General features: G+C 46.5%; 1 protein-coding gene across 29 annotated transcripts in view; it reads left to right on the plus strand.

Annotated features, from left to right (window-relative positions):
* The window catches only part of rims1a (regulating synaptic membrane exocytosis 1a), a 908,397-nt gene that overhangs the window by 796,512 nt on the left and 99,459 nt on the right, over positions 1 to 12,426 (plus strand). For all 29 annotated transcript variants that reach the window (XM_070884742.1, XM_070884748.1, XM_070884749.1 and 26 more), the window contains one exon: positions 7,949 to 8,190. In XM_070884742.1, coding sequence (XP_070740843.1) covers positions 7,949 to 8,190 — 242 coding nt within the window. The remainder of the gene's footprint in view (positions 1 to 7,948; positions 8,191 to 12,426) is intronic.

Here is a 12,426-nt window from a genome sequence, read left to right on the forward strand (position 1 = left end):
AATTTTGTTCAGTAACCTCTTGTGTAGCATCTTGTTGAATGCCTTCTGAAAATCCAAATACACCACATCCACTGTCCGCTCCCCCCCCCACCCTATCTAGTCTGCTAGTTACAACCTCAAAAAACTCTTAACAGATTTCCCTTTCATAAATCTGTGTTGACGCTGCCTAATCCTATTCACCTTTTTTCGGTGCCCTGTTACCAAATCCTTTAATAATAGCTTAATAAAGGCAGTTATGGCTCAACAGGGCAGAGAAAGGGCACCGAGGTTCTGAGACGCAGCACTGGAGGTCTTAGTGCAGGGTGTCGAACGGTGGAGACAGATCCTCTACCCTCAGGGGACCAGGAAGTCCTCCAGACTCAGTCAGAAGGCAGTGGGAGCAGATTGCTGAAGTGGTCACTGCCAGCAGTCTTGCCCTGAGGCACTGAATCCAGTGCCGAAAGAAGTTTAATGACCTCACACGAGTGGTCAAGGTCAGGAGTGGCATCTTCAAATGCCACATCCCACCAACTGCACCACTAACCTCGCACACTGCTCAATGCACTACACCCCCATCACTCACCTATCAACAATCTCGAGCAATCATGACTCATACCTCACATTGATAGCTTCACTTCACCCTCACATACTTACCACTGCTGCAAGTCTCACACCCACATCTCTCACCTTGCACACAATGTCAGTATTGAAACCATGACAGGCACATCACCCAAACACGTTGCACCACACTCACTGACACACTTCCCTTTCTCTTGTAGACCACGGTGGCACACAACAGGCAACAGCACCGGCACGGGACGGGCGCGCCTGCATCTCCTGACCCAGCTGGAGGAGACGGTGCTAGACATTATTGGAGGGGCCGTCACTGAGGCTGTGGCGAGGGACGAGGCTGAAAGCTTTGATGACGACGGTATGCTCATACATAATCTTCCTTCTCACATCCCACTTCCCCCATCCCACAATCTCTTCTGATTTACAAGCTGCTGATGATGTAAACATGCACATCTTGCTCCCCCACCCCCCACCTCCGCTCACCACAACCGTACCCTTGTGCCTTTCTCCTTTCAGATACCCAAGATCTCCAAGCTTCCCAGCCAGTTCAGGAAGAGCAAGAGAAGAGTGAGGAAGAAGAGACACTGTCACTCGATCTGACACTCGCAGGCACCAGCTCCGACAGCACTGCGTGTACATTAGAGGGTAGTATAGAGGCAGGGTCTGCACGTGATGGTTCACCGGGCACGAGTGACCTGCAGCCAGGGCAGGGGGAAAGGGTAGCGCAGGTACCTGCCTCCCGCACATAAATTCTGCTGCAGATGAGGACTTCGATGTGGCGGCCTTCTGAAGAAGGATGATGGACATGCACACACAAATGCTTGGTGCATTGGCAGAACTGCCAGAGAGCATGTTGTCACTGTCGACGAGCATGGAGGAGTCCAACTCCATTCTTGTGCAGGGCTTTTCCACAGAGCTTGGAGCCCGTGATTTCCTGGATGGACGTGAAGGGCAACTCCATTAGGGCACTTGTGGACCCAACCATGATGCAGGGTCTGATAGATGATGTCGCAGCTTCCATTGCAGCACAAGCGGAAGCGACCCAATGTCTGAGTGCTGCAGTGGAAGCTCCGCCTGCTCTCATGCAGGTTCAGCTTGCTGACTGACAAGCTCAGATTGGTGCCATCATGGCTGTGTTTACCAGAGTGGGAAGGCACTTGCAGGGTGTCTCAGCAGTCCAGCAATCTGTCCTCCAACAGATTACTCGGATTGCTCACGCACCGCCCAGGGGAAGTGACAGAGGTTCCGTGGAGCACACACCTGCTGTCCTTTCTCAGCGTGACAGCATCCATACTTCTGCCACTCCACCAGTGCCCTTTGCCATTGCCTGTCAGCCAGCCAGTGCAGACTGCTCCCACTCAAGCCCTGTTGGTGCAGTCTACAGCCGGGCCTTCTAGGCCCCGAGCTGCTCGAGGTTGTGCTCCAAGGCCATCTGCAGTCTCCTCACTGAAAGTTAGCAGCCTTCCGCCAGCCATGCTGCAGCCACTGGGAGAGCACTGCGTAGGAGCCCTGGGACAGGCAAAGGCACACTGTGGACCAGCACTGAGGGAATGCACAAGGGTGATTAGTTGACTTTGTTATATGGGATTGAATGGTTTATAAATATAGTTTGGAATGTTTTGTGGCGGCTTTCAGTTCAGCATTGTGGATCGTGGCAACAGGACGCTGTGACGTTACGTGACAGAGGGGTGGTAAGGTGGGGAAGTGTTGATCAACGGGGATCTGGCGTTTCATTCAGGGGAACCAGAGTCTGGTGATGTGCTCACGGACAGATCGTCCGGAAAGGGGATTTACAGGCTTCCTCCTCTTCCTTTTCCTCCTCTTCTTTTCCTCTTCCTCCTCCTCCTCCTGATGTGGTCGCAGAATCTGTGGTGGCAAGGGCTATGTCCTCATGATGGCCAAGTTGTGGAGGATGCAGCAGACCATCTCGAAATGGCAGACCCCCTCCAGCGTGTACTGGAGGGCTCCTCCCGAGCGGTCAAGGCAGCGGAACTGTTGCTTCAGTACCCCGATGGTCTGCTCGATGACGTTGCTCATGGCAGCATGGCTGTCATTATATGAGTGCTGGCCACGAGTGGTGGGGTTGCGGAGGGGGAATAATCTGCCAGGTGTAGAGCGGATAACCCTTGTCGCCGAGCAGCCAGCCTCGGGTTTGACGTGGTGGCGGGAAGATTGCTGACACAGCGGACTGGTGCAGGATGAAGGCATCATGACTGCTGCCAGGATAGTGGGCATTCACCATCATGACGTGCTGGGCGTGGTCGTACCGTTGAGTTTCTTGGTCCGTGCCAATTAACTCTTTCACTCCTAAGTTCCGAAAGATTTAACTTGACCCATATTGGTGACGGTAATTATATTTTATTCGGTGAAAGTGAGTCTTGATACATTACAGCATCTGAGCAGTAGTCAAACAAGACATAATCAAGGCTTATATTACCCGTTGGGCCCTGGGTGGAACATGCGATCTCCACAGGTCAACCCCCGTCGGACCTGGCCTCTAGGCTTGCTTGTCCGCCCGGTGTGACGCGTGTGGATCCTCTACCAACCCAAATCCCTCCTTGGCTTGTCTGGAGGATGTTCCCAAGCTTCTTGTCAAATGCCTCTAAAACCAAAGTGTTTGAGAGAGCCCTTGTTATACTTCTTCCCAGCTTGTGGGAGCAAGTTAACCCAATCATTGAGTAACACCTGAAAACAACCAACATCCAATTACAGGGATGCAACATGCCTAATGATCCTGCCTTCCTCTGTCAGGTCGTCATCTCGTGACACCCTGACATCAAAACTCCTATCTGGGGTAGTTATGGCAACACAGCCGGAACTGTCTCCATGTGTAGAGATATGGGGAGGGGGAGAAATTGCGTTGTTTGCGCAAACGACTTCTCGCCCTGGGTGGGAGAGGGGGCACGTTCAGCTGTGCGTGTTTAGAAGAAGGCATTGAATGGAACGGCGGGGTCGAAAGTGGTAGGTCATGCATCAAGTCAGCGTGATGTCACAATCTCCTTACTTTGCATACTGCCCGCTCACACACGTACTGCCCGCGTTATCACCCTCACCAAGGTGGCGAACACTGCGGGGCACACCAGAAGTGGGCGGAAGTGAAGTAGACGCCATTTCTTTTTTTAAACGGCCTCAGGAGCCGAATTTCACAGCCTTCGTCTCTACGTCAGTAGCCACATGTGGTGAAGGTTCCCACGGTCTAATAGCCCTCATTTCGAGAGCCTTCCTCCTTCTCCCTTGGTCAGTCCTTAGTTTCCATTCCCTAGGTCCCCATTCATCCACCAGGGGAAACAATCTTTCACTATTTACCCACAGCAAGGTCCCCAGGTTTCACTCATTCCTTTACTGACTGCTCCTCTCCGAGTGCCGCTCCCTCTCACCACGTTGCTGCTCCTGCTCCCAGCTCTGCGGGAAATGCGTTGATAACCGTTCTATTACTAAAAAAAAAAATGTTTTTATGAGAAAACGAGGCAGCTTGCCGAACCTAGAATTACACTCTCTACCTCAGACATGGAATGTTGGCTGTGGCAATTCCAGAGAGAACGCAGAATATCAAGGAGAACTTGTGTGAGTGATGTCATTTGTAATGTAATGAAAAATTTGATGGGCGAGATCATTTTTTATTTGATTGACAGAAGATTTCTCAAGTGAGCTTGTCATGATAGATCAATGTTACGACTAATTGCCCGAAAAACAATGGCAAGTTTAATGTGCATGCCATTATAAGTATGTAAAATTTGTGGCAAGGAAGAGATACGTAGTGAGTTGCGAATTGCCACAAATCGCTGGATGATTTGGGCCGTTAGTCTCACGGAATTGGGAGCTCGCCCTCAACCTCCCTGTGAGTTTCAAGAAATTGCTGCTTTTGCACTGTTAAAACAAATTTAACGCACTGCAGAAAGTTAGGGCTGATATTTAATGGCGTAAGGACCCTTTTAAAGAGGAGATTTATTTCCTGCAATGCCACTGAACCTCACAGGCTCAGAAAGCGATGAGCTGAAACTCTGGAGTCTCACTCCTGCAGGTAGAAAATTGTTCGTACAGGTTTTTAAAATTTAAAATAGTTTTCTTAGTTTTCCTTTTTATATATTTTTTCTCTCTCTCTTAATCCAAATTTTCTTTTCTCATTGTGTATGTACCTAATCTGATTCTATTTCCTTCTCAGTTGTTCCTCTGTTTCATTCTCATTCCTAAACCTCATTATTTAAGGAGATAGACTGTTGGTCCCGCATGCCCCATTGCCCTCGCAAAAGTGTTGAGAGCTAAAAGGTAAGGGGAAAAATCTTAAATTCTGGGCCATTATCTCCACATTTATTGTGAGCAATTCTTTTTTAAATGTGTTTTAATATGCGACAGTGGAATAATTTATACATTTATATTAGTATACATATGTGTACGTATGTATGTCAATTGGTCGCATTCTCACCTCTAAGTCAGAAAGTTGTGGGTTCAAGTCCAGAGACTTGAGCAATAAATCTAGGCTGACACTCCAGTGCAGTGCTGAGGGATCACTGCATTGTCGGAGGTGTCGTCTTTCGGATGAGACGTCTGCCCCCTCAGGTGGACGTAAAAGATCCCATAGCATTATTGAAGAAGAGCAGGAGTGTTATCCCCGGTGTCCTGGCCAATATTTACCCCTCAATCAACCTCACTTTTTAAAAAAACCCAGATTATCTGATCATTATCACATTGCTATTTGTGGGAGCTTGCTGTGCACACATTGGCTGCTGCATTTCCTACATTGCAACAGTGATGACACTTTAAAAAGTACTTCATTGACTGTAAAGTGCTTTGGGACATCCTGAGGTCACGAAAGGCACTATATAAATGCATGTCTTTCTTTCTAGTATGTAAAATAGTGGAATAAAAAGCAATTCTGCATTGCAGTGCTCTGGAGGTTTCCAGCATTAAATTGAAGGAGACATTCTGCTTTGATTCATCACTGGTGCTTTGGTCTCAGTGTTTTGTCAATCTGTAACTGTATAGTAACTTTGATTGGATCACCACAGACTGCCATCTTCTAATAAATAACATTATGCCAGCTCAACAAAGAGCTGATATATTTTAAGACCCTATTTACTCGAATGGTACCAGGGATGAAGAACTACAGTTATGTGGAGAGATTGCAGAAGCTGGGATTGTTCTCCTTAGAGCACAGAAAGTTCAAGGAAGATTTAATAGATGTTCAACGATTTTGATAGAGTCAATCATCACCAGAGGCAGTCCCTCGAAATCGAGGAAGATTTGCTTCCACTCTAAAAGTGAGTTCTTAAGTGACTGAACAGTCCAATATGGGAATTACAGTCTCTGTCACAGGTAGGACAGACAATCGTTGAAGGAAAGAGTGGGTGGGACAAAGGGGTGGGTGGGACTGGTTTGCCGCACGCTCTTTCCGCTGCCTGTGCTTGGTTTCTGCATGCTCTCGGCGACAAGACTCGAGGTGCTCAGCACCCTCCCGGATGCACTTCCTCCACTTAGGGCAGTCTTTGGCCAGGGACTCCCAGGTGTCGGTGGGGATGTTGCATTTTATCAAGGAGGCTTTGAGGGTGTCCTTGAAACGTTTCTTCTGCCTACCTGTGGCTCACTTGCCGTGTAGGAGTTCCGAGTATAGCGCTCGCTTTAGGAGTCTTGTGTCAGGCATGCAAACAATGTGGCCCGCCCAACGGAGCTGGTTGAATGTGGTCAGTGTTTCGATGCTGGGAGAATAGGGAGAAAATGTTTCCAGTGGAAGAAGGGTCAATAACCAGAGGACACAGATTTATGGTAATTGGCCAAAGAACCAGATGCGACATCAGGAAAAAAAATAATGCAGCCTGTTATTGTCTGAAATGCACTGTCTGAGAGGGTGATGGAAGCAGATTCAATAATAACTTTCAAAAGGGAATTGGAAAAATGTGCTGAGCTGTGGGGAAAGAGCGGGGAAGTGGGACTAATTGGATAGCTCTGTCAAAGAGCAGGCACAGGCATGACGGGCCGAACAGCCTCCTTCTGTGCTGTATCATTCTATGATTTTATTATTGCTCTGTAGCACTTATTATAAAAGATACTCAGCTGGATATCCTAGTCCTCCACAGGGATAAGTAATAACCTAGCAGTTGGTTAAGACAGTCTCAGAGAATGTTTTTATAAAAAGATCATAGCTGCGTTGCAAGCGGATATACAAGAGTTACACCAACTCTATTGCGTATCTTATTCTCTGCCCATTACCCTGTCTGGACAGGGCTGACTTTTATGGTAAAATGATGTAAGATTTTCCATTACATCAATTTAAGAAATTACATCATTGACCCCCATTTCCAATTGGATGCCACAGTCACAGGTTGGACTAAGCTTATTCCCTCACCTTTTTTTCATGATCTATCCGGGCCATACTGTGTAAGTAATGAGACACATTAGTATTAGGCAGTTGTCTAGCTGTCAGATGTCACGAGGACAGTGCTCGATGTCAAGCGAACTATCCAGCCAAGTGGTCCTTAATACTGGTTGCAATGCAGTGTGTGTGTGTGGAGAATAATCTATATTATTGATATCAAGATGAGCAAAAAAAATGATTCAAGTAAAGAAATTAAAACAATCTTTTTGGAAAAATGATCGCTCAGCACTTGCCAATTGGACTCAGCTTTCCTCATCACCAAGCTTCTGTACAGTCACAGCAGCAATTGGAACTATAGAATAAATGAAGAATCCCATGGGCAACATTGCATTCAGGATGCTGATGAGTTGTGGGTCTTTTGTCTGAATGTGCTACCTATAAAATGTGTATTAAAAAAAAAAATGTCTCCACTTACTCTCCTGAAGGAGCTGCTTCATGCTGGGGTTCCCATATGCCCGCTGGTGCCAGTCTTCATGCCTTGGCAGAGTGTTGGCAGAGTATTCAACATGAGGACAACCATGCCCAATTCTCACCCATCGTCCACATCTCCTGTTGGGGGTTATTAATAGTGATCTGGAATAGGAATCCTGTCACAGTTTTCCCCTCCCTAACCCAAGCGACACTACCAACCAGCTGAGACCAACTAACTCACCACAGACTTGGGATGGAACCTGGGACTTTACTCAGCTGTCTGGCTGTGTACCATACTGGGCAGTACCCCTTTCATTTGAAGAGCGTCTTGAAATGTGTCATCCAGTATTATTACCAGTTTATAAATTGAGTGAAAACTCACCGTTTGAGTTAAAACTCTCCAGTGCATCATTCTCAATGCTAATAAAAGGTGTTGGATCGAGGCAAACTGACCCATACAGAGTCGAGGTCCACTGAAATTTACAGTATAAAAGCTTCATTGTTTTTCTTCATTCAGCAGAATTACGATTTAAGGCAAAGTGTACCAATTTATTTTTCAATCTGTTTTCTTCTCTTTTCATGTTTTCCCACGATGAATTGGTTGTGGAAAAAAAGTGCATTTACCTCTAAGATGCACAGCAGACAAATGGGGACATCAGGGAGAAATATCATGAAGAGCACAAGTGTAAGTGAGGAGATGTATAGTCTGGAAAATAACGATGGCAGTCAGTCGGATACTGCTGTGGGAACAGTAGGAACAGGGGGCAAGAAACGAAGATCGAGTCTGGGTGCCAAAATGGTGGCCATTGTCGGATTAACGAGGAGGAGTAGAAGCACATCTCAGCTGAGCCAGACTGGTGAGTGTTCATTTTTAGGGTCACGCATCATCATTTCCTCCCGTTTTACAAGCTGGAAAAAACAGTTGTAAACAGCGGAATTGCACGTTAAGATGTTTTAGTCACGATTATAGACTTTGTTGATGGCAATAACTATTTCTGCTTTTAGCAGATCTTGTGTGTAATATTGAGTAAGGCCCCAGTACAAATGATGAGCTAAGTGACACAGAAGGTAAGTTCCATGTGATTTATGTGCAGAGCAGAGTTACTTTTAAGTTTATGTCTGAACTGTTCTGCCCCATGTATATATTATTGCAATGGAAAAAAAGTGAAAACTTGGTACGCTAGCATAGTTATGTTACTGGACTAGTAATCCAGAGGCCTGGACTAAAGATCCAGAGACATGAGTTCAAATCCCACCATGGCAGCTGGGGAATTTAAAATTCAGTTAATTAAATAAATCTGATATAAAATGGTGACCATGAAATTGTTGTAAAACCCCATTTGGTTCACTAATGTCCTTTAGGGAAGGAAATCTGCTGTCCTTACCCGCTCTGACCTACATGTAACTCCAGACCCACAGCAATGTGGCTGACTTTTACCTGCCCTCCGAAATGGCCCAGCAAGCCCCCTCCTTCTCGAGGGCAATTAGGGATGGACAATAAATGCTGGCCTTGTCAGCGATGAATGAATATTTCGTTTCATCTTCATAGAGTCACATCTTCATTTAGTTTCATAACGTCACATCTTCAAGGCAGGATAAGGCGAAAGCCATTATGTAGATGCTGCACTTAGACCCCCGCTTTAATTAGCCAGCTCAACAAGCCCAAGAATCCAACCAGGAACACCCCCGCTTGGTCTGTGTTGTGGGGTTCCAAGTTGAGCTCAATACTTTATACGCGAAAGCCTTCAATCTCGTGTTATGAGACCTTACTAGTTCTGACAGCAGCAAATGGGAGGTAAAATGGGGTGTTTAAACAATGTGATTGAAAAGAAGTTGCTGCTCTTGGCCAGCATGAGCTGGGCGGGCTGACCAATCACAGCACATCTGTCCACGGCCTGTGAGGGGAAGTCCGTGGTTAATACCATTGCTTCTTTAATTGTCGTTGGACTGTCCTCTTTGGCTGTGTATTTAACAGTAACATTGATTTCATTCAAAAGAAATGTTGTACCCCAGAGTTTAGGATTTGAAATCTGGAAATTGGTGAAGGGATAATTTTGTGAAGCTCCATGCAGCCTCGCGAGATTGAAGAGCAGGTTGCAGAGAAGACTATAAGCTGACTCTGCATTCCTCCCTAATGAGACTTCAGCCCAGGAGTGGAGTGCAGCAAGACATCCCTATCATATAAAGAAGACCTAGTCACAGTATTAACGATAGCATTCATGCAACACGTTCATTATGTCCTTAAGTATGTTTTGAAAGCGTTCCAAGTTGTACCTTTTAACATCCCCTCACAAGCAAGAATTTCTGGCTTGCATACCATGAAGTGGCAATGGTCTCCTGTGTTGAGGACATGATCAGGGTCCACTGTAATCCCTCCCGCAGTCAAATAGGCTGCTGATTTTGTCACTCATGTTCATATTTCTTTTGTTGCTTCCGCCTTGCGTGATTATTTATGAACAACACTGCAGGTACTCACAGTGATAACAACCGATCCCGAATGGGTTTACCGTTGTGCCTGGCCTTTAATCATACCACTTATGCTATCTGTTATATATGATTTATTACAAAAGCTCACCATGATAAATCTCAGTGTTGTGGTTTGTCTCAAATTATCTGGTTGGCACAGTGAGTTAGAAACAGGGAAGGCTTTTTATTTGTTCTCAAATAATGTGCAATGTGGCAAGGCCACATTTATTACCAATCCCTAGTTGACCTGAGAAGATGGTGGTGGTCCTTCTCCATGAACCGATGCAATCCTCATGGTGATGATGCTCCCATAATGGTGTTAGGTAGGGAACTCTAGGATACTGACTCAGTGAAGATGAAGAAATAGTGATATATGTCCAGCTGAGAGTAGCATGTGACTTGGAGAGCAACTTGGAGCTGATGTGTTCCCATGACATTGTTGCTGTAATCCTTCTCGTTGATGAGGGTCACACGGGAGGGAGGTGCTGGCAACATAAGCTTGGTTAATTGTAGTGGTACATGATGATGGACATCTATACTGTGGAGATCAGACCGAGGTCACTCTTACCAATGCTATTATGGGCAGGCATATTTGGACAGTTATGTTTGAGGGTGAGGTCAAGGAGGCTACTCCCTTACCACATGCTATAGGCCTCATCTGGCATCAGAGTCCTTCAAGATTCAACCGGCTTAGTTACTGTGGCACTCTTGGTAGACATTAAGGGCTGGATTTTCGGTCTCCAGTTAGCGCCCCAGAGGGGCGGCAATGGCGGTGGTAAGCACTTGCGGGCGGGAGGCCAGCTGCCAGCGCCCTGCTGGGACATTCAGCACTGGTTACGACGGAGCGCGGAGTATTACCGCCCGGAAGAGGCGAGCCGGTGTGCAATGCCCTTGGTTGCGACACCGGCTCGATTTTTGTCTGGTGCCCAGTCCGTAGCGCGCCCTTCTGGGGCTGCCTGAACGCAGGCGGTGTGAGCTATAGCAGTCCCAGTGAGGTAAGTAATGTCGACCTCAGGTAAGTGTGATTGTTTTTTTTTTTGCGATTTATGTTATGGTGGTGTGACTTATTTATTGGGAATGTTTTTGATTGTTTTTTTCCCCCGGAGGCTTCTCTTAGAGCGCTCCAAGGCCAGCTGTTAAATTTGGAGTTTTCACTTTCTCAGCCGGCCTAGCGCCCTCAAAGAGGTGTGTACTGCCTCCCATAGTGCTCCGCCCCAAACTCAGGGCTAAGCCGAATAAATTTCCCAGGCGCAAACTTTACCGCCCCATCATCATTGCCGCCCCGCATTGAGCAGAACCGAGATCCAGCCCTAAAGTGCCACACCCTGAGTACATTCTTACTTCTGTGATTCTTTCAAGTGATGTTCCATATAAAAGAGTATTGACCCTGAAATGAGCTTTCGACCACATATCCGCAGCATAACTCAGACCTCCTATTTCCACCTCCGTAACATGTCCCATCTCCGCCCTGCCACAGCTCATCCGCTGCTGAAGCCCTCAATCCATGCCTTTGTTACCTCGAGACGACATTCCAACACACTCCTGGCCTCCCACATTCTTCCCTACGGAAACTAAAAGTGATCCAAAGCTCGGCTGCCCATGTCCTAACTCGCACCAAATCCCGCTCACCCATCACCCCTGTGCTCGCTGACCAACATTAGCTTCCGGTTAAGCAATGCCTCGATTTCAAAATTCTCATCCTTATTTTCAAATCCCTCCATAACCTCGCCCCTCCCCCCAGAGATGTATGTGTCCCTCTAATTCTGCCCTCCTGAGCATCGCTGTTTATAATCGCTCAACCATCGGTGGCCGTGCCTTCTGTTGCCTAGGCCCTAAGCTCTGGAACTCCCTGCCTAAACCTCTCCACCTCTCTATCTCTCTTTCCCCAGTCAAGATGCTCCTAAAACCTACCTGTTTGACCAAGCTTTTGGTTACCTGCGCTAATTTCTATTTATGCAGCTTGGTGTCAAATCTTTAGCGCAAAATACTCCTGTGAAGCACCTTGGGACATTTTACTACATTAATGGCACTATGTTGTTGTTGTTTATTTTTTCCCAGGGTCTCTTCCTTTGAAATTCGTGTCTTATCTCTTTCGCATGAGACCCAAACCAGAAACTTGCTCACTTCACAGTGTTACCTCCTTTACGATGTAGCAAATTGTTTATGTTAACTCCTACAACTTCCACCATTCTAAGTCTTTCTATAACAAATTCTCTTAAGGTTACATAAATAAAGTTGAAGTCTTAACTTGAAAACAACAGATAATTGTTGTCATAGTGCAGAATGCTACATCATCTCATCGGGGAACCAAAACATTAGCCTTTCTAAGCATCTAATGCCAGTCTGAGGAGACACTTCACCTCCAGTTCACGACAACGATTTTAAACACAGTATCCTTCGTGTCAGCTTTGTACATTTCTGACAGATCTTTAGTGGTTGAATTTAGTCTGTTTCTCAGTGAGTACGTAAAGGGATAATACACAACAAGAACATAATTACATTGGCCCTTGTAGAGACCTCCAATTTCACTCACCCCTACTCCCTCTATGCTCATCATAGAATGATACAGTAGAGAAGGAGGCCATTTGGTCCATCGTGCCTATGCCGGCTCTTTGAAAGAGCTATCC

This window comes from Pristiophorus japonicus, chromosome 7 (genome assembly GCF_044704955.1).
Source record: "Pristiophorus japonicus isolate sPriJap1 chromosome 7, sPriJap1.hap1, whole genome shotgun sequence".
Classification (NCBI taxonomy): domain Eukaryota; kingdom Metazoa; phylum Chordata; class Chondrichthyes; family Pristiophoridae; genus Pristiophorus; species Pristiophorus japonicus.